This window comes from Zosterops lateralis (assembly GCF_965231275.1).
Source record: "Zosterops lateralis genome assembly, chromosome: 1".
Taxonomy (NCBI): Eukaryota; Metazoa; Chordata; class Aves; order Passeriformes; family Zosteropidae; genus Zosterops; species Zosterops lateralis.
This window is the reverse complement of record NC_139762.1, coordinates 26,851,126-26,871,956: the sequence shown is the minus strand read 5'-3', so window position 1 is coordinate 26,871,956 and position 20,831 is coordinate 26,851,126. Positions and strand designations below refer to the sequence as shown.

The following is a 20,831-nucleotide window of genomic DNA, read 5'->3' as shown; positions in this document are numbered from 1 at the left end:
GCCACAGAATGGCCACAGTTGGAAAGGACCTTGAGAGGCAACCTGGTCCAACCCCCTGCTTAAGGAGAACCATCTGGTTGTTCAGGACCGTATCCAGGTGGCTTTTCACTATCTCCAAGGATGGAGATCCCACAACCTCTCTGGGCAACCTGTACCAGTGCTTGGTCACTCTCATGGTGACAAAATTGTTTCCTGATGTCCCCTGAGAAACCTCCTGTGTTTCAGTTTGTACCTTTTGCCTCTGTTCCTTTCACTGGGCACCACTGAAGAGAGCCTGACTGTCCTCTTCGCACCCTTCCTTCAGGTATTTATATTCATTAATAAGAGTGCTCTGAGCCTTCTCTTCTCTTCTCTAGGCTAAACAGTTGCAGCTGTCTCAGTCTTTCCTATTCCATAAATAAGATGGTCCATTCCCATACTCGTTGTTTGCCTTCTTTGGCCCCTTGCCAGTACATCCACACGTGCCCTGGCACCGGCACTCCAGGTGTCCCCCCAGGGCATGGCAGAGGGGAAGCAGCAGCTCCCTCAGCCTGCTGGCAACACCCTGTCAAATGCAGAATGGGATATGTGAGTTCCCTTTGCCACAAGAGCAATTGGGAGGAACCTCTCCATGCCAGGGATTGATTGGGAAAACACATGGAAAAAGGCGGGATAGTGGCAAGTGTCATGTCCAGATGGTGTATCTGTCTGACATCCATCAGTTGTTCTAAACCTGGAGACTGAGCACCACCTCAATTTCAACAGTGAAATAAAATTAACAGAACAGAATAGCTCAGATGGAATCTACAACGGAATCAAATAATCTATAATGATCATGTGGTCCAACTGCCTGACCACTTCAGGGAGGATCAGAAGCTAAAGCATATTATTAAGGACATTGTCCAAATGCCTCTTAAACGCTGACAGGCTTGACACCTCTCTAGAAAGCCTGTTCCAGTGTTTGATTACCCTCTCGGAAAAGAAATGCTTCCTAATGTTCAGTCTAAAACTCTTGTGGTGCAGCTTTGGATCACTCCCGTGTACCCTGGGACACCCACTGAACACCAGGGAGATCCGCACCTGCCTCCACGTCCCCTCCTCAGGGAGCCGTAGAGGGGACGAGGCCATCCCTCAGCCTCCCCTTCTCCAAGCCAGGCAAACCCCAAGTCCTCAGCCCTGTTTCTCACAGGACACCGCCTTCACCAGCTCTGACTCCCTCCTCTGGATGTAGCTGAAGAGCCCAAAAGTACACAATATTCAGGTGAGGCCACACGGCGCTGACTACAGCGGGACAATCACCTCTGTTTGCACTGCGCTTGACGCATCCCAGGACGCCTTTTGCCCTCCTGGTTGCCGGGGCACGCTGCCAAACTACACCTGAGCGGGACCAGCAGCTGAAGGGAGAGGGAAAACGCAGGGGAGGGGAAATACGGGGCGATTTAAAAGGATGAAATGACAGGACAAGCTGAGGGTCGGCCTCCCCGGGACCCGGCCCCGCCGCCCTCCCCGCCCGGCGGCATCAGCAGCCGCCCCTCCGCCCCACACCCTCCCGCCGCCGCTCTCACCGACCGCCGCCTCCGCTTCCGGGTGGCCTCGGGCGGAGGGGAAGTCCCGCCCCCCCGCGCCGTTCCCGGCCCGCCCTCCCCCCGCGGCGGAAGGCGGGAAGCGGGAAGCGGCGCCGGCCATGGGTGACATCCACGAGGTGCCGCGGCCGCGCATCGCCACCGGGCAGCTGGCGCAGCACATCGGGCAGCCCGTCTGCTTCGTGGGGCGCGTCGAGAAGGTCCGCGGGGCGCTGGGCGGCTCCGGCAGCGGGGACGGGAGAGGCGGCGGCGGCCTGGGGCGGCCCTGGGGCTGCAGGCGGCCTGGGAGCGGGGCGGGGGGCGGACGGATACTGCGGGAAAGAACTGGCTGAGGCGCCAGAGCTGTGGCGCTTCCAGGTGCCTTTGGAGCGCACAGGCCGAGTATCCTTTTTAGACCTAAGTGTTCTTTTGTAGATTCATCCCAGCGGGAAGTTTATCGTGCTCACGGATGGACTCGGAAAGCATACGACCGTGGAGCTGAGCGAGCCTGTAAGTTAAGGAATGCTTTGGAAACACTTGATGTCGCCTCATGGATTTCGGAGGTTTTGTCCCTTCTGAAACCTGTACATGCCTTCCATGTTTGGAGCTTTTCCACCTATATTTCATTGTCTCTCTTTCTTGCCTCTTTCAGCTAACTTGTAGGCCTCTTACCCATGAGCTGCTTTGGTCTTCATCAATTTTCAGCTGGTGTTAAGAGACAGAACTCATTCCTTGTCAGACACATCCCTGTCTGCCTATTTTGTCTTAATCTATTAGTTATTCAGAGTCTAATATATTCCACTATGTTTATTAGCTTTATTTAAATTTCAGTCTTTCCTCCCATTTTCTTATTGCTTCTATAATCAAAAAGAACATGGTGTTTTCAAGAGTTTTTTAAGTTAATATTGCTACATCCTCTTAGAACACTTGTCATAGTGTTTCAGTAAACTCCATAGTTCGCTTGAAGCATTTTTTCTTTAAAAAACCCAAGCAATGAATGCAATGGGTATAACATGTAATTAGAACTACGAAACAAAAATACTGCTTCCTTTGTTATCACCTACCACTGAAGAAATAACATTTCAACATTGTCCTCTGATTCATCTCTCTAATTCACTCAATGTCAGTGGGGAAACGAATTGATTTGCTAATCAAAATGCTTTCTAAGTTTTTTCCTTTTCAATATATTTCACTCTGTATGTGTAGTTCCCTCTTTCAACAAGACCCCAAAATTATGGGGATGGAATTATTCTAGAAGATTTAATAGAAAGTAAAAATAAGACTTAGGTATTGGAAGAGCATCACCAAAATAGTACTGCACTGTTAAAATTTGTATCTTAAAAAACAAACATTCAAGCTGTATTATTTTGGCGTAAGATATCATTTTTAGCCTTTTTTTCCTTTGTTCAACCAAAGGCTTATTAGTGACAATTTTGTATTCTAAATACTTACTGACAGATTACTTAAGAAATGATTTCCAGATATACCTCCTGAATGTGGAACACTGGAACTGCTCTCTGGAATGTGTGATACCTCCTTAACTCTTAGAGAGTTCTATAATTGACACAGGTTTGAATGCAGTGCCTTAAAATCAGAATTGTTCTCTCTCCATGTCCTAGATTAGTCTCTGTTCAGTGATTAAATGGCACAGTTTTATATACTTATGAACCAGTATCTTTCCTTTGATGTGTCTTAATTTTTTTGTTGTTGTTGGTATTGAATTGGCTATTACAAAACCTGTAAATTTCTAAGTGGATCAAGGTTTTTGTGGGTTGTGTTTTTTTTTTTTTTTTTAGTGGGGGGGGAAGGTGACAAGGCTGTTCAGAAGTACTATATTTTTTGATGTGGAACAGAATCTGAACATACTATCAGTTGTGGAGAGTTCCTAGCTGTGCAGTAAAGACAGCAGCTAATTTAATGTTAGTAATTTCATCTTTGGTGTATTTCTTAGCTGGATGAGGAAATTTCAGGAGTTATTGAAGTGGTGGGAAGAGTAACAAATCAAGCAACCATCATGTGTGCATCATTTGTCCAGTTCAGAGAAGATAAAAGTGCATTTGGTAAGTAAGAATATACATTATGGCAAATTCATTTTGAGTTCTGGCCTTATCTGCAGTAAATGAGAAGGGAAAGCCTAGTTACCTTTTTTTACGGACAAGGTCTTCAACCTGCCAGATACAGAGCAGGGTATGCAGGGGGAAAATGGGGTACTGAAATAAATGAATCAATATGATTCCAACAGAAGCCATTTATTCTTTACATAAAGCCACAGTTATAGTTTCTAGCACTGCTGTCCATGCCTGCAGGAGTCTCTCAATGGGCTAAGTCATTTGTCCATCAGACAGGTACACATCCTTCAGGGCACCTAATTTGTCAAGTATCCATCACCATGCTGTATGTCTTCTGAGTTTTGCATTTCTTGTAGACACTTTCCCAGGCTCTTGCTCATTATTTTTAGACCTGTTGTTGTTCCCGTAGCCTTGACAAATCCTTGAAAATTCTAAAAAACAAGACTGCAGGTGCCTTCTTATCTACAGACAATTTGGCTGCTACAGGGAATGGCCTAAGTTGTTCAGATAAATTGCTACAAGGATGTAGAAAAGGAGTGTCATGAAAAAACTTCTGTACCAAATATAGTGGTTTATGGTTAAACTGTAGGAAGTGACTCAGTGCTGGAGCCAGTCTAGATCATTGCTGTGGCCTGATTGTTCTCCCACTCATGACCACGTGGTTCTCACCTTGCCCTGGACCTTTCCTGGTTGTGCAGCTAGCAGGCCTTAAAGTAACTCTCCAGTAACCCATGAGTGTTCCTCCCAGGGGAAAATGGGAGCTTGAGGGAGACTGGCATCACTCAGCAGTACTGCTTTAAAATAAGCAGTACTTGAATCTTGTCAGTAACTTGTGGGGAATTGAGCTTATGCATTATAATCATTTCCTTTGCTGTTTTTCAGATCTGGAACTCTACAATGAAGCACTAAAAATTATTCATGAATTCCATGAATACTTCCCGTTTGGTACTGGGATGAACACTTGATTTTTTTATTAGCATGTATTTAGAGCTTCAGAGGGGACAACAGTACTGTGGTTTCTTGCCTGACAGCATGGTAACAGTTGCATTTATTTTCAACAGATATACTGAAAAGACACTGTTACATGTGCTAAGTACTGCCTATGAAGAGTATTTTCTTTGAAAATGCATTTATTCAGCAAGGAGAACAAATGTGAAAGTCTCACTTGCTGTATGTATTTAATCCTTTTGCATCTATGAGGAGTGTTCTATTGCAAGATCAGACTTGTTGAAACTGAAATTTTGTAAGCATCCTTTTCTAGTTGGTAGAGGTTCAAGGATACATTACTGGAAACTTGTATGGAAAAAAATTTGGTGGGAGTTTCAATATAAAGATTTTTGATTTAATTTGCTTTGATTTAAATTTATTGAATGGGAGGGTATTTTGCATCTTGAAAATGGTATCTTCTCCAATAAAAAAGATTCCCTACATTTAACCATTCATGTCAGCATTAAATGTTAGAGGGCTATTTTCAGTGATACGTAGCGACTCCTGTTCTAATTTACCTGACACAGTTAAATTTAACAAAGTGGAATACAAAGTTCTGGCCTTTGCACTGATATTAAACACTTGGAATGTGTCTAATTAGGCTTGGGGACTTCAAGCACAGTTGAAGTCCCATCACAGCCTTCATTCTCGGCTGGAGTCTAAGCAGCAGTACCAGGATTCAGCCAGCTTGTCACGGTGACCAACCATAGGAACTTCCAACAGTCCCCAATTTTGTTACTATCCAGGCTACTTAAAATACTTAGCAAAATTTTTGTATCACTTGAGGTAACACATATAAAGTAAAATTGAACTTTGAAAATAGTCTCTGGGAACTAATAAAGTATTTCAAAGTATTTAAAATAAACTGTAGCTATGTTCATTAAACATTTGTACAAACAGGTTTTAAGTTTAGTAGTTTGATTTAGTGCCTTAATAAGACTGCTAGCTTTGTGCTTATTTATAGCTATCTCTTTTTTTCAGTCAAGGAATATGTTTCAAAAACTTACACTTAAAACTCAGTACAACCTGGAGGGGATGATCAAGTTAAGAGAGGATCTGTTTCTTTCTCCCTCCCCACCTAGAAGACAGATAGTGACATAGTTTTCTCACTGGGAAGGAGGTCTTCTGAGGTAGGAAGCAGTCTTATACAGCAAAAAGGACACAAGTCCATGTGGCACAATGGTCCATGCCCTATCACCACTCTGTTTAAGTGCTCAGTAGAATCAAATGTAATTCTTAATAACTGCATGCATGTTTTCCTAGCATTTATTTTATTCTATTCTGCTTTAGAAAATTGGTATTTTGTGTGCGTACATATACTCTGTAAAATATTATGTACAGTTACCCAGACCACCCAGGCCCAGTGGAGCAGGCTGCCACTAGATGGCTTTAGCACTTCAGAGACCAGCCTGGGGTTTGAGGTTTTGTGAGGGAAAGTTTGAACACACTAAGTGGGAAATGCTGGTTTCTCTTTGTCAAGACTCTTGTTCATGCAGTCCTGCAGCAGCGAAAGGTGGCTGGGCAAGCTGTACACACGTAAAAATTTCCCTTACACACTTTTCATTTGTCTGCTTCTCTACAGACTATTAGGCTGTGTGAATAAATGGCCTACCCTGGCTACAGGGCTGTACAAACCAGACAGCAATGCAAGGAACTGTAAAATGTTCTTGGTATTAGAGAAGTGCTCAGGTCATATATGCATTTATCAGCATCATTTCCTACATTACCATGCAGAAAACTGCCAGCCATTACAGATACCAAGGGAAAGACACAGCCAGGGGCCTGCTGCTAGGCCTGATGGTTAGCAGGACCCAAGCACCACACACACAGTGAAAGGTGAGAAACTGCCAGACCTCACAGATAACAAAATGGGAAGTAGGGGCTTTGTGGGACACTGACCAAAGGGGAGCCACCAGGGCAACTGAATCATAAACACCAGAAAGGGATGTCACCAATGGAAGGCATGAAGAGAGCTGGTGTCTTCTTTGGGAGGACAGGAGGCTGGTGAATGGTGGGAACCTGGGAGAGGAGAAGGAGCATATGAAGTGAATGCTGTCTCATTGGAGCAGGCTTCTAGAAGTTCATGCTATTTAGAACAGGACTGCTCCCACTAGACTTATGACTGACTTCTTAGACTTGATACCTTTTTGCTGGGCTCCTGGCTGACCCTGCCTGCCTGCTGTGCTGTCCTGGCTTGGGCATGGTCTTGTGCACAACTTGTGTGGTGCTCATGAGCAAGGAACCTGTGTGTGTGATGGAAAGTACTTGTGCTTAATCAAGGAAGGGCTGCAAGGCTGGAGCATCTAAGGAAATGACAACAAATAAATGTAATCAGCATGGTGCCACAGGATCAAAACATGCAAGGAGACCATCAGCAGCGCTGAGCGGAGATTTACCAGGCAATAGTAAACAAAAAAATAACTGCAGCTAATAAAATGGGTGTAGCTATACTTTGTGTTAGAAAACAAAAAATAACCCCCTAAATGACATTTTTATTAATTTAAAAACGAAACAAGGAAAAAAATCTGGTAATTAAAAAACATACAGCTCTTGCTTTGTAAATTTTGCAAATGGTGTAACTACTGACCTGAAATCCTGATTACAAATTTCAACAGCCAAAACTCACAGGGCCAGAATATGCACATTCATAATCCACAACATTGCAAAGATACGAGTATTAAAGTGAGCATGTAATTTAACTTAGTGATAGAATTTGACACACACAGTTATGGTTGAGGTGAAAATGTTACAGATGAATTTTCTTTACATGAGAAAACAAGCCACTGTATGTTGGTAGTTGCATTCACCTCAAAATGGAAATTATCAGGAAAATTTACTACATGAGACTAAAAAACAAACACTTGACACTTACCAATCCTCATTTACATAAACAAAAACCTTTATTGCCTGTATTTATATAAATAGGGTATCATACAGTAAGCCCAAGTTTACACTTATAAATGGAGAACATTTTGAAGAGCTCTTCAACAGCAATGTGAAGTGTGCAAAAATACTAGAAAGAGAAATAAATATTCTAAAAAAGAAAAAACAAGGAACTGCTCTCCCATGCCTAGAATTATCAAGTACCTCTTAGATTTTTAACTTAAAAGATGATCTTTGCCAATTTTAGATCAAAATAAATCCAGCAGATGTATTACATTATTGATAACTCAGAAAATATAACCCAAAGTCCTGGATGTAATCTTCTACATCCACAGAATTTCCACATTTTATCTTATTGAAACTACACTACAGCACATAGAACTAGTGGCATATTACAATATATTCTCTTTAAAACAACAATTTTCACAGTCCTGGAAACAGTACCAGTTTATTGCTAGCATTCCATTTAGTATTTCATAGCACACAAGTGTTGAGTAACTCATATACTGTAAATAAACACACCAAGTAAACTGATGTTATTATCACATACCTTAAAACAGGTTTGGTTTTTTCCCTAATTTGTGTGAATTTTGTTGCCTACAAAGTCAAGGACAACAATACCAATTAGCTCCTAGCACAGGATTAGCAAAATATCATTGATGCTCTCTCAAGTTAATAAATAATTTTAATTCCAGCTGGTAACACATCTAGAAGTACTCTGATCAATTACTTAAAATTGGGAGCAGATGGGTGTCCACTACTGACCAGAAGCAGGATTTATACAGGTTGATTCCACGCTTCCCAGTATATTTCAAAAGTACAGGGAAATGCTGATTATCTCAAAGTCTTCAAACATTTTTGTAGTCAAAACTCTGCACATAGTTTAAAACTTATGTATTTACAAGTCTCCAGTCCTTGAGATTCCAGATCTTCACAGTACTAAGTTAAAAATTGATCAGATATAACCTCCCGTAGTTTACCTGCACTCTGCACTGAAACAGTCACATGACTTCTTGGGGATACAGTCATCACTAGGAGAGAAAACCCCAAACTCTTTAGCATTAAAATCTGCATCAGCTAGATATGTAGTCTAGTGAAGTAAGAACTTGAATTGCAAAGACATTTCTTTACTATCAACAAAACCTGGGAAATGAAAGAAAGGGATTTTTCTTCAAAATAAAAATTATTACAAGACAGTTAGCAGTGGCACTTTGAATAAACTTACAAGGAAACAAACGGTCATTTGCATACAAGAGAGCGATCAAACAATGAACAGAAGAATCCACAGCATCACTTTGCCATCTTCTTTTCAAGTGTTTATTTTGAAGGTCTGCTTTCACAGCATATAAACTCAGCTTTGGGACCAATCAGCCATTATCCTGAAAACTTTTTAAATAAAGGTCTTCTTTGGATTTTAGCAAATCCAAGGAGTCCAGAATTCCAGGAGTGCTTTTCTTCAGTCCTGTACCTAGAGGCTCACTTCAGGAATAGCTGTTTCTACCAAGCACAGTCATACACACATCATTTTACTACTTCAATAGCAATTTATTTTTTCACAGTAAGTCACAAATTACCTTTGTCTAAAATATCTGCTTGGACTATGAAGGACATCCATTAGAGAGCCACACATTTTCTAACAGTATTTATGCCTGGACAGTCTCTGCTGGAATGAGATTTCCTGTTGTATCCAGCTGCATACACTTACAAGAGCAGGCAGAAACTGGGCACTCAGTATGGTCCCTAAATACCAACAGCCAAAAAAAAAGACAAAACAGGTTAAATAATTTTGCAATTATTTATTAAAATTATATACTTAACTATGTGCAGAGGTGTATATAGAAAAACTCAGTATCGTAGTTAAGTTTGATTATTTAAACTTTATAATGATAGATAGGGAACTTTATAATGATAGGGAAGGAGACATGTTCTACTCAGTGCAGAACACACATGTGAAATAACAAAATTTTAACATCAGCTTACCTGAACCAACTGAGCATATGACCAGCATGTCCACCATGTCTACAGTTGTGACACCAAGTAAACCAGTTGTTGAACTGGGCTAACTTCTTGTCTTTGCTAAGATCCACTTTTTCATCTGACTTGGATCCTCCTGTCCAGAGGCAAACCCATCCCCACAAATATGGCTGTAAATCATTATACTCCATTTATATTTCAGTCCCAGCAACACCATTAAAATAATTTTGAAATTAAGAACATTACGTGAAAAAAGCATCCTGATTTTAAAAGAGAAGTCAGTAAAAATCTTAAGACCTGGAAGAACGCCAGAAAAGAATTAGACTGCTAAGCTGTTGCTTCACATCTTGTCAATACGCTGAACTTGCCTATTAAACAAGTTTTACAGACAGAATCTCCTTCAATGGTGATTTATGACTTATTGATTTATATTCCAGTAAATTATGGCCCTGTTCTGCTGCATATGAAATCTTTTTCTTTAGAAAAAAAAAAATCAACAAAATCTAAGTTATGAATTGGAACAAGTACAATATAGAAGTCATAACAAAGATCAGTGAAAGAATGAGAAGAGGTAAATAAACATGACAACTGTACAGCTACTCATGGTTCTGTAATAAGACTAACTTAAAAATATGGTCAAAATCCTTTTCATTTAGACCTTATGTAATGCTGAGCCAAAGGCATTTAGAACCAAACGATTCTAGTCATAATACTCTTAGCTATGACAGCATGACTCATGCTTTCTTTCATATTTAGTAACAGAAAGTACACCACACCCTTCTTCCTCTTCCAGCTAAAAATTAATTCATTTACGTTCAAAGATTTGTGCATCATGCCTACAGTTAATCTCAAGAAAACTCTCCATTTCTTTCAGTCATAAAGCTCAAAATACTGATCCCCACAGTACTTGGATCTTTACCTCTGTCTAACCATGGAATTGACAACCTCACGGAAAACTGCCAGAACCAAGTAACTATGCATAGTGCCTGACCATTAAGAATTGAAACAAAGGTTTCATCACAAAATTAGATGGGATGTAAGCAAGTTCTCAGTTATGGTCCTTCTCCCTTCAAAATGATGAGTACGAATATTTACAATATAAGCACAAATAGAAAAAGTAAGTGCAACAGTAGATCTTTCAATAGGAACTGCTAATTTGGCCTCTAACTAGGACTGTAGCTGAATCACTAAAACTCACTGTGCCATACCTGGACAGCTGGAAACTGGTGTTCCCATATTTATCAAGCAAAGCGCACAGCGGGGCAGGGGCTTACGGCAGCCAGGACAGCTCGTAACTTTTGACTTGGTTGGAGAACCACTGACTCCATATTGGCTAAAACCTCGCCCCTGATGAGGAATAGCTGAGCAGCTGTAAGAGATTGATTTCCCACAGAAATTGCAACTCACAAACACCTAAAGAGAACAAATGCCCATTAATTTTTTGGCTTGGTTCCACTTTTGCTATACCCGTGAGTGAATCCATTCAAGCTAATTAACATTTATTTACCAGATATTCTAGAGAGTGCCCTGGAAAGCCAAGGCTACTTGTGAAGGAGCTCTTAACATCTTGGCTCATAGATGAGGCACACAGCCCTGAGAAGTAGGCCTTAATTTTGAAGTAGGCCTTCAAAAGCACATAGAAACATGCACAATTACTAAAACTTTGAGAGATATTATTTAAGATAGTAAAAGCTGTATCTCCCGTAATGGAAGAAATTAGTTTTATTTTACTTACTATATAAAGTCTGGTCTCTCCCTCTTTATAGTCAGATGACTCACACTACAATTCCCAACAAAAGGATTATCTTAATATTATTTATCTCCATCTCTCATGTCACAAGTTGTGACTTGATACCAAGGAGCACATATTTTAAATTCTTTAGGGCTATTTATGTAAACAATAAAAAGAAGGAGCAGTAAACTCCACTCCCTCCCACTTGGGACAATTCTGCTTAAATAGCTGTGACTGATAAATGAATTCAAAACCAGCTTTCCTCACAAACTCTCAGGCCCTAAAGCTCATAATGAACATACTTAACAAATGAGAGTAAAAGGTGCCATGGTAAGACCATGTTGGCTGAAACTACCACCAGATGTTAAGAAGATAGCATTTGGGCAGGGCACTAGTTTTTGAGTCAGTGGATGTTCAGAACTGATAATGAAAGTTGCTGCTGTTCACTTTAGTTTCAGGTTCAAGGGCTTCAAAACAGCATTGAGGGTTTTGTTCAATTAAAAAGAAGCAATGTGAACTAGTTCATGGTTTCAGCGTCAGTCTCACCCTGACACTGAATTCAGCCAGGTGATACATCTCTGATTTCATTTTTCAGCATGTGAGAGAAAAAAATCAAATAAGTTTCCAGTTTCCCCAGAATAAAAGTGTTGATAGGTTAAAGTTTATGAAAGACCTGCTATTTGAAAAAAAAAAAATAGTGGCACCTCCTTTTTTTTTTTAGGGCAGGCTAAGTTGAAGTCTTTCTTTTGCACATAAATCCTCATGAAAACCAAGATATGGCCAGCAAGGTTTTTTTAATAGAAGTACCATGCCACATTTCTTTCTGGACTGATCATATTTCATGTAAGATTTATATTTACCTGGGCTAAAGGCTTTGAGCTGGGATCCAGCTTACTCCTGTGGATATCAAATTCTGCACGTTTATGCCAAAACCTCCAAGCGTCTAAAAGATTCCTGTAGTTCTCAATCCAGTACTGAACCCTTTCATCCTTAAGTACATCTGACGGAGAACCCTAAAGTAGGCAGGAAAAAGTTTCAGACATACGTTAAAGACACACGATACATATTACTCACTTTCTCAAAAGGCTTTACAAAGTGTACTACAAGATATAAGAAATAATACAGTGTCATTTATTCTGAAGAAGATTAATTTTCTGTTAAATTGTACTCTGAGTTTGATAAATGTTTTCTTCAGTTTCTCTCTGGTTGAAAATACTTGTGCTGCCATGCCCTTCTAAGAAGTCATGTCTGTGAGATGAAGGATTTGAAAGTTCTGTCACGTATCACAATCTGTATCACTGTCATGATTGCACCTGCAGTTAAATACACCGCTGGCAATAGCTGCCTCTGTGTAAGGGCCAAGATAACTCCATTATTAGAATAAAAACAAACCCAAAGCCTACAAACAAAAACCCTCACTTTTGTTCTCTACCAAAATCCTGAAAGCACAAAAAAAAGAAATTAAAATGTCAGGAAATACACCAGCAATAAGCAGATAAATGGGTATTCCCAGTTCAGCTAGTGAAAAGGATTACGACTTTTAGTATCTTTCCCCTACTATCCCTCCTCAAGCTACCTCAACCAGAGAGTGTGAAGACACATAATTACCAGAGAACATGGAGTTTCAGATGATTCCACAAAAAAACCAAAAAAATAAAAACAAACAACTACTTGTCCCAATTTAATACAGAAAGTATTTTTCAGTTCACAAGATTCAACATTATCCTGATAAAGAAACTACGTTTAGTTTTCCTCCATAAAATTTATTTTGGAATGACATACTAACCTGTAGCATGCAATAGCTTGCTGTCTGGACATCTCCAGTTCTGTCAACATAGCTTTCCATCAAGTCAACTCCATCTTTTGTCAGCCCTGTTAACAGTATTCCTTCCAAATTCCCAGCCTCTTTCATTTCATTTGTCAGCTTTTCAATAAACCTGTTGAGCTATAAAAAATACAGATGAAGAAATATATAAATACATATAAAAACAGCATCTGCTGCTAACAGTATGTGTTGCTTGCTGGATGTTATGCAGAAAAAATGAAATTACTACATCGTATGACACTGCATGAAACCAAGTGTTTATAAACAAACTTTAAGCTTCCTGATAGAAACTGGAAGGAGAGAGGTTATGTATTCTTACAATCCTTTAGTGAATTTAAAATAGAACATTTCTGTCGCAAAACCAAACCATAGTTTGAGAGAATATTAACACTTGGAAATAAGTACTGAATAAATGGAAATACTCTCCAGTAAAACAGGTCTACAGTTAACTGCATTTGAACTGCCATGTAATGAATACTCACAAAAACCTACAAAAGCAATAAAGCCCCCAAACCAACCAACCAAAAACCAAATCAAAAACTAAACTGTAAGTACAAACTAAAAACTAGATTATACCATGCCTTGTATACTACTGTGAGAAGAAAAAACAAATCACTAATGACTCATTATTTCCACTGTTCACCCCTCTACCCCAGAGTTTCTTCTGCCTCTGAATAAAGGTCAGTTTAAAAGTTTGTTTAAATGTACAGCCACAAACTTACCTGAGCATCATTGAGGAACTTGCAAGCAAATGCCACTCTGTCTCGTACAGCTACGTTATTTTCATACTTTAGAGAGAAAAATAGGAATGCTAACATCAGATACATATTTCTATTTTTCCAATGCATTGTAAAAACCAAAACAGTTGCACTACTGTCTAACTGATATAATGAAATTGATTGTAAAGAAAGAGTAACTTAGAGTTACTCTAAGATTGTAACTTAGAGTTAGCCTTCTCCAGATGTCACAAAGAAAATGTGACATCTGGAGAAGGCTAACTCTAAGCATCAGCTTACTTGTTTGTACTCAGATACACGAGAGGAAGACTGCAGATATGGGAACAATCTACCAGGAAAGCCTGGTACAACATATCCTACACCGTTTATGAAACTCTACAAAAAAAGAAACTTTGCAAGTGCTGTAAGGACTTAGTGCTTCAGTATGTGTAGGCAGGAGTCCCACTACGTCACAGGTAGAAGAAAAACAAACCAAGTTTCCTTTACTATATTTACAAAATAACTAGCCTAACCACTCCATTCCTTCCTTAAATTGCAAACAAAAGTTAACAAAGAAAAAAAGAGAAAAAAAAAAAAAAAAAAAAAAAAAAAAAAAAAAAAAAAAAAAAAAAAAAATAATCCCAAGCCAAAAAACCTAAACATCCAGAACTAATTTCTCTCAAGTATATTAACTCTTGAGATCCAGCAGTGTATCAATACTTACTTTCAGGTTTTTAACCATTTTACTAGATGTGACACTGAAGAAAAAAAAACCTTCTCTATATTAATTCTCATACTTAGCTATGCCCATATTTTTCCCTCTGATATTCTCAGATTAGAAATTGTGACTGACATTGCCAAAACAAGATGTGCTTGGCAAAATATTTCATGCAGACTTCAACAGGTCTCACTGAAGGAAAAATTAAAATTAAAACAAAACAAACAGCACCTTATCATGTGAGAGTTGCCAGTTCATCAATAACCAATCTATGAAATTATGACTCAGCATACAGAGAACAACAATACTCTCTCTCAAAGACAGACAGAACAAAAAAAAGAAATTCATGTTTCTCCCCTCTGGGATTCTGAACTTTTTTATTTTTCATTACCCTAAGAGCATCAAATTATGTCAACTTCACTTTCAACAGCTTTGGGCCAATTACTCTGCTGCATTAGAGGAGTCCTCTCCTAGGCTAAATAATTCTTACTGAATCAAGTATTTCCACTATTCTCTAAGCAAGAACTCCTCCAAAGGCTCAAAGCATTTCATTATTAAAGATTTAGTTTGCCCTTCAAATGGCATTTCCATTTCATCAGTTTCAGAAGCCCTGGAACTACTCTATTTACTGTTTCAACAAAATGAATATATTAAACAAATAAGCAAGGGAAAATAAAATACAATTCAATGCAAATGTTGCTTGATGAAGGTTCTGCAAACTCCCTTGCATTTAGTCTGCTTTTTGAAATTCCATTATTAATCTTTCTTCTGTTTCTTCCCACTGCTTACATTATTTTGATAATGCAATTCTAGAGCTTTAATAACTCCATGTTAAAGATAAAATTCCTCTAAAAAAAGTGTTAACTATAATCGATATTTTGGCTGTTTATGCATGACTTATTCACTAACATAACATTCACTGATATGTCTCTTTTGCAGAAAGAAATGCTATTTGCCAGCACCAGGATAAAATAATAGGTTTAAATTTTATTAATTCTTGGTGTTTATAGGACTCCTCCTACATATGTGCACATATCTATATGTTCCTATTGCATAAAGAAATTTTATCCTAACACAGAAATTTACTCACCAAAACACCATCATATGAACCAGACTCACTCGTCAGGAAAGCAAACATAGCACACAGGTAGGGATTGTTCAACTGCAGTCTCAGAGTACTGCACATTTCTCTCCAAAGTGAGTTCTTCTCATCTGTGTAGCCTGACAGAGCCATTGCTACTACATTTAGGTTCAGATCACCTGGTTTATGAAAATAAATCAGTGAAACAAGATTATTTGAGTTAAGGACTTAAAAAAAAAATCCAGTTAAAACCATAAATAAAGCATCCATTTGAAACAGTAATTTGTCAAGATGCAACACAAAATGCAGTAGAATTAACATAACCTAAATTAATGTGCAGACATTATCATGTATAATAGATTTTGCTTTAAATGTGTCTGTTCAGGTAAGTTAGCATCTACATGCATGACAGCCTCTTTAAATGTCACACTACTTGTGGTATTTTGAAATAGCTATCATAAAAGATTGTCATCATCATAATTCATATCCACAAAAAGTGAAAAGACAGGATTGTATATCCAGCCTTTGTTTAACAGACCTAGGGGGAGAATGACAATTTTATACAAAAGTTTCTAGCTAAGAAGTTTCCTAAAAACATGAAAACTACTTAATCTAAATATTCATTCTGTCAGAAAGTTCAATTTTATTCTTGAATTTGAAAATAGCATGTCTTCACTCTGAATCCTCACTGTGGAAAGCACAGACACTCTTTTCCCCCAGCAATTCCATTAAAATAAAAAGAATCCCACTAGTTCTGAACACATGTCTTTCTGGGGCTTTTATCAGTAGGAAATTCTGAAACATATGATCTATTTTAAATAGACAGTATGACATATGGTGGTCTGATGAGTGAAATATCAGGATTCAACAAGTGTTTCAAGTAACAATTTTACAATACAACAGGCATCTCTTCCATACTATCTTCCATAATTCTGTTAACAGAAAAAATCTACTGACATGATACAGTGCCAAAATAAAAGAGTAAACACAATACACACCTTTTCCTGAGGAAGCCCCTTTATTCAGAATTTGTATGGCTCGCCGTATGTCCAAGTTGAAAAGTGCTACAGCAGCAGCTCGCTCCCAGTCTCCTTCCTGTTCCAATGAATTTAGGAAAGGTTCCACATCTAAGTCTGTTCCCTTCTTTATCCACCCACAGAGCTGCAAAGCCAAAGATCTCTCCTCACTCAGATATTGAATAATATCTGCCTGTCTATCAGATCCACTCCTGCTCTGCCTGAGGTTCTCTGTTGTTCCTAGAAATGGGAAATAAATTATGCTTAAATCACAGCTTTAATTGCAATCACAACACAAGGCTTTGACTTCAATCACTAAGCAGGGTACAAAAGCTGGGTATCATGTTTTAGTATTTTAACACTGCTTATGACTCCATGGTAAGGAGCAGCATGCACAAAATTATTGCAATTTGCTAAAAATTATGCACCTAAGCTTGACACATATTCCTCAGTCTTTTTTCTTTCTTTTATCACTTGTTACATTTGACAGTAGTTCTCAGTTTGTTCAAATTCAAAATACATAATACACAAGAACCTGCTCTACCAGTTCTCAGCCGGCATCAATGTGTTAGAAGCTTTCCCACCACTGAACTCATTTTGTGCTCCAAGAAGCATAGTTATTAATAATACATATATGTAAGAGAGAAAGAAATATTCAAATAATAAATTATACTAAAAAAAATCTGCAGTGAGCATGAGAGGCAGAATGTGATGAACCAGGAGCAATCACCACTTCAGAACAGGTCAGCTTATTTAAATGTAGTTAGTTGTACAAATGTGTTTAATGCATCAGCAGTGCCTGCAGCAAAGTCACCTTTCTAGAAGTACACCCTGATGTGGAGCTTTGAAAAATGGAATAGTTATGCAGGGAGCAAGAATTCTTAGTGCCATAGTCAAAACTCAAATGTTTGAAATAATTGAAAGATTTACTTCTGAGGATACTATGCTTCTACAATTACTGACTTTCCAAGAATGCTGAAAACTCTGCTAACTTATATTATTAAAACACGAACAGAAATACTTTGGTTTGATACTCTAAATAGCCTCTTTGAACAATTGCCAAAGACAAACCCATGAGTGCATCATTCTGCAAACATACTACAACAACACTTAGCAAAGTTGTAACATTCTTACCCAAAGATGACTTCACAATTGATTTAATGCCAGCGTAAACTAAGGGACCTTTGTTTCCTGTAAGTTTTTGATCCATATCTTCAGTATACTGCTTCATAAGTATTTTCATGTATAGGAAGCTTATTTTTTCCCAAAAAAGTTTTTAAAAATTTAAAGTCACATCGTGTTAACATATACAAGATAGTTACAGGATGTTACACTGTAATTAAAGATTGCAATGCATTTTATGTAAGTCGTTTTCATATAAAGGTATATTACTTCCTTAGGACAAAAACTACAATAAAATAAAGGATATAATGCAGAGTGTACCAAAGTGATTTCAGCTGAGGATCTTCATTTCCAGCTAGGAGGTGATTCCTCCAAACTTGTTCAGTATCAAGACCATACCTTGACAGAGCTCTGAGGCGCATTTTGGTTGCTATGTCTTTTTCCAAGGAACTAGCCTTTCCCTCTTCTGTACACTCATACAAGTGTCGTCCACAAGCCCACATCAAGGATGTCACTGGGCTCCATGCAAGTGAAATTCTTTCAAAAACTGTGAAGTCAGACATAGTCCTGTTGGGAGTCACTACTACCATTCGATTTTGACTCGTGGGATGCCAGGCAAATGAAGCAATGTAATTTTCACATGGTTGGACACTTCTTTCAATTATTGTCGGCTCAGTTTCATCTCCAATAGGGGTGGGGGTATGCTGCATGTCATACAGTCTAATGATGTTACTATCCCTTGTCAAAGTAGCTAACAGTCCAGTCCTTGTTGGACACCATGCAACTTTTGTTAAGGGTTTTGGTTGCTCTGTCAGGGTCAAAACAGGCTTTTCAAACTTTCTTAAATCCCATATGGCAACCTGACCTTCATAGAAGGAAGCAACACGATCATGGAAATAGGGATCAACAGTCACTCCTTGGACAGCCTTGGTGTTTACAAATATTTTTTGGCTTGTGTTCCTAAGATCAAAGATAGCCAGATTTCGATGCATTCCAGCTAACAGCAGCTTCTGATCCCGTGGAAGCCAACAGAGAGAGAGACAAGCATCATTCTGTCCTAATTCATACAGTGGTTTTGTTACTACCAGGCCTGCTTCCACATCTCCTGCTGAAAGCCTTACTTTCTCTGTGGCAACTGCAGTCTCTGGGGCATATTTGCTGCTGATATCCCAGATCAGCACTGAGAAGTCGGCCCGATGTTTATCTAAGCCAGCAGCAAGCCAATTGCTATCCAATGGGTTCCATGCCAGGGTGTTGCACTGCCGAGCGTGTTTGGGAACAAACTCTTTGCCGATGAGATCTTTAGATTTTGAGTTGTGATCTTGCCCGAGGCTGGTGAGTACCACTCGGCCATTGGCCTGCCCAACAGCAAGGAGACATTCGGGATCATACTTGGGATACCAAGCCACACATTTCATGTAGGGTGTATCCGAATTTATTGACAGCAGTGTAGCTGTAGTTTCCTCCGACAGCCGCAAGGACCCTGCCTTGAGTTCTGAACTCACAGCAGAGTCAATGTGATAAAGGCTCAGCTCTGAATCGCACACAACAAATCTGTCAACGTGGTGTGGGGCCCACAGGATATCAGGTTTGGAGCCACTCATGGCTAGGGTAAGTTGACACACAATTTAAGCTCTGCTAAGAAGATTCAGGTGATATCCATGCATACGGAAACTGTTGAGAAAATAATTTGTAAGAATGTTATCAAAACCCAAGTTCTTTTTCAATCTGAAATCAACATCAAACAAACAAAACCAAATTATTTTTAGCCCAAGAGTTTAATACGTAACACATTTCAGGCCAAATCATTAAGCATTCTCCTTACAGTACATGCTGTCTCTGCTGGTATGTTTGTACTGAGACAGAGCCAACAGAGCCACCTACAAAGTGATGACAACAAGATTTGCTGTGTTTACAAACTCCACACCAGTATTAAGCAAGAAGACATTACCCAAGATGCGCTGTGGCAGGATACGTGGGTGTGCCGCTAGGAAAGAGCCACTCCCTCAAACACAGAAGAGAAATTCTCTCCCTAATTAAAAAGCATTAAGTGACAAAAATTAGAGTCTGTCAGTTTTGTCAACTGACAGAGTTGTCAACAATGCCAACTCCACAGGCTAGAAAGGCTTCCTCTCTTGGACAATTTCAACAGAAATTCAAATTGTCATTTTATTGTACCGCTCCTAATCCCACCACCTACCCCAATGCTACCTTGTCTCCGTTCGTATTGTGGTCCAGTAACATTCAAACAGGCACATTACTGTCAATACTCCGTTTGCAGTTTGGGTAGCTGCATGCCCAGAATCACTACACGCGCCTATGTGCAAACAGACCCCACGGATCCTTTACACCTCTGCTATTATTGTAGAAAAGGACATGAAAGATCGGGAGGTATGAAAACCCAGCATGATTTACTCCACTTGGGCCGCCTCCGTGTGCTGGCAGATCACCCCCCTCACCCGCCCCCGAGGGGGCGCAGGGCCCCCGGCCGCATCCCGTTCCCGGCAGGAGACGCGAAGCCGGAGGCGGCCGCAAGAGCGGACTCGAGCCGGGACACCGCCACCCTCCCCCTCTCCGTTCCCGGGAGCAGCAGGCGCTCACCCAGCCCGCGGGAGGCTCCAGCCCGGCCGCTGCAGCGGCGCCGCCGCCCGGGCAGGGCTCCGGGAAGCGCACGAGGGCTCCGCGCTGCGGCGGCGCTTCCGGCGCGCCGGGGAAGGGGAAGCGGAAGCGTCGCGCGCGGGGGGCGCTTCCGCTGGGCGAGGCCGCCCGCGCGCGCTTCCGGTCCCGGCCGCGCTCCTCCCTCCCATTGGCGCGCGGGGGTCACGTGCCCCGCCCGCCCCGCGCGCCGCCGGCACCTCAGCGCCCCCTAGCGGGGAGAGCCCTGGGCGGGAGGGGCCGGGGAGGGAGCGGGGACAGCCCTGGGCTGGGGGGGGCCGGGGAGAGAGCGGAGAGAGCCCTGGGACAGCCCTGGGACAGCCCTGGGACAGCCCTGGGCTGGGGGGGGCCGGGGAGGGAGCGGGGAGAGAGCGGAGAGAGCCCTGGGACAGCCCTGGGACAGCCCTGGGACAGCCCTGGGCTGGGGGGGGCCGGGAGCTCTCGGGATGCGCTCCCGGGAATGGGCTCCAGGATGGCCCTGCTGGAGCACCCACTGCGGCCCCTTCCAGCCG

At 40.7% G+C, this 20,831-nt stretch overlaps 3 protein-coding genes across 8 annotated transcripts in view; 1 reads left to right on the top strand and 2 right to left on the bottom strand.

The window, feature by feature from the left end:
* The window catches only part of UMAD1 (UBAP1-MVB12-associated (UMA) domain containing 1), a 77,927-nt gene extending 76,329 nt beyond the window's left edge, over positions 1-1,598 (bottom strand). Inside the window, exon 1 of one of the 5 annotated variants that reach the window (XM_083871934.1) lies at positions 1,545-1,598. The gene's annotated coding sequence lies outside the window, so the exon portion shown is untranslated. Of the gene's footprint in view, positions 1-1,059; positions 1,442-1,544 lie in introns of those variants that run through there. The other 4 variants (XM_083871933.1, XM_083871937.1, XM_083871936.1 and 1 more) reach the window with 4 other exon arrangements.
* A 30-nt stretch (positions 1,599-1,628) lies between these two features.
* RPA3 (replication protein A3) lies at positions 1,629-5,045 on the top strand. Its single transcript, XM_083871922.1, has 4 exons — positions 1,629-1,762; positions 1,977-2,051; positions 3,493-3,601; positions 4,493-5,045. The coding sequence occupies exons 1-4, from the start codon at positions 1,664-1,666 to the stop codon at positions 4,573-4,575; spliced, it is 366 nt and encodes a 121-aa protein (XP_083728048.1). The 5' UTR covers positions 1,629-1,663; the 3' UTR covers positions 4,576-5,045.
* Positions 5,046-7,069: 2,024 nt separating this feature from the next.
* Positions 7,070-20,365, bottom strand: MIOS (meiosis regulator for oocyte development). 2 transcript variants are annotated; one of them, XM_083875236.1, is made up of 12 exons: positions 20,266-20,334; positions 19,616-19,696; positions 17,972-19,338; positions 17,677-17,775; positions 16,525-16,782; positions 15,536-15,705; positions 13,734-13,799; positions 12,973-13,131; positions 12,047-12,199; positions 10,663-10,867; positions 9,461-9,590; positions 7,070-9,220 (listed from the first exon to the last, which is right to left on the bottom strand). In XM_083875236.1, exons 3-12 carry the CDS (start codon positions 19,266-19,268, stop codon positions 9,124-9,126), a joined length of 2,634 nt encoding a protein of 877 aa, XP_083731362.1. In that variant the 5' UTR covers positions 19,269-19,338; positions 19,616-19,696; positions 20,266-20,334; the 3' UTR covers positions 7,070-9,123. The 2 variants fall into 2 exon arrangements, with proteins under 2 accessions (XP_083731362.1, XP_083731363.1); XM_083875237.1 differs by lacking the exon at positions 19,616-19,696 and having other exon boundaries at positions 20,266-20,365.
* Positions 20,366-20,831: the final 466 nt, after the last annotated feature.

What these genes read in the sequence shown, in the direction of transcription:
- RPA3 (XM_083871922.1), top strand. Translation starts at nt 1,664, where the DNA reads ATGGGTGACATCCACGAGGTGCCGCGGCCGCGCATCGCCACCGGGCAG. An exon ending in CCGTGGAGCTGAGCGAGCCT is followed by an intron (nt 2,052 to 3,492) that starts GTAAGTTAAGGA and finishes TGTATTTCTTAG; the next exon opens with CTGGATGAGGAAATTTCAGG. An exon ending in AGAAGATAAAAGTGCATTTG is followed by an intron (nt 3,602 to 4,492) that starts GTAAGTAAGAAT and finishes GCTGTTTTTCAG; the next exon opens with ATCTGGAACTCTACAATGAA.
- MIOS (XM_083875237.1), bottom strand. Translation starts at nt 19,268, where the DNA reads ATGAGTGGCTCCAAACCTGATATCCTGTGGGCCCCACACCACGTTGAC. An exon ending in AGGGGCTTCCTCAGGAAAAG is followed by an intron (nt 15,706 to 16,524) that starts GTGTGTATTGTG and finishes TTCATAAACCAG; the next exon opens with GTGATCTGAACCTAAATGTA. An exon ending in CATATGCTCAGTTGGTTCAG is followed by an intron (nt 9,221 to 9,460) that starts GTAAGCTGATGT and finishes GTTGGTATTTAG; the next exon opens with GGACCATACTGAGTGCCCAG.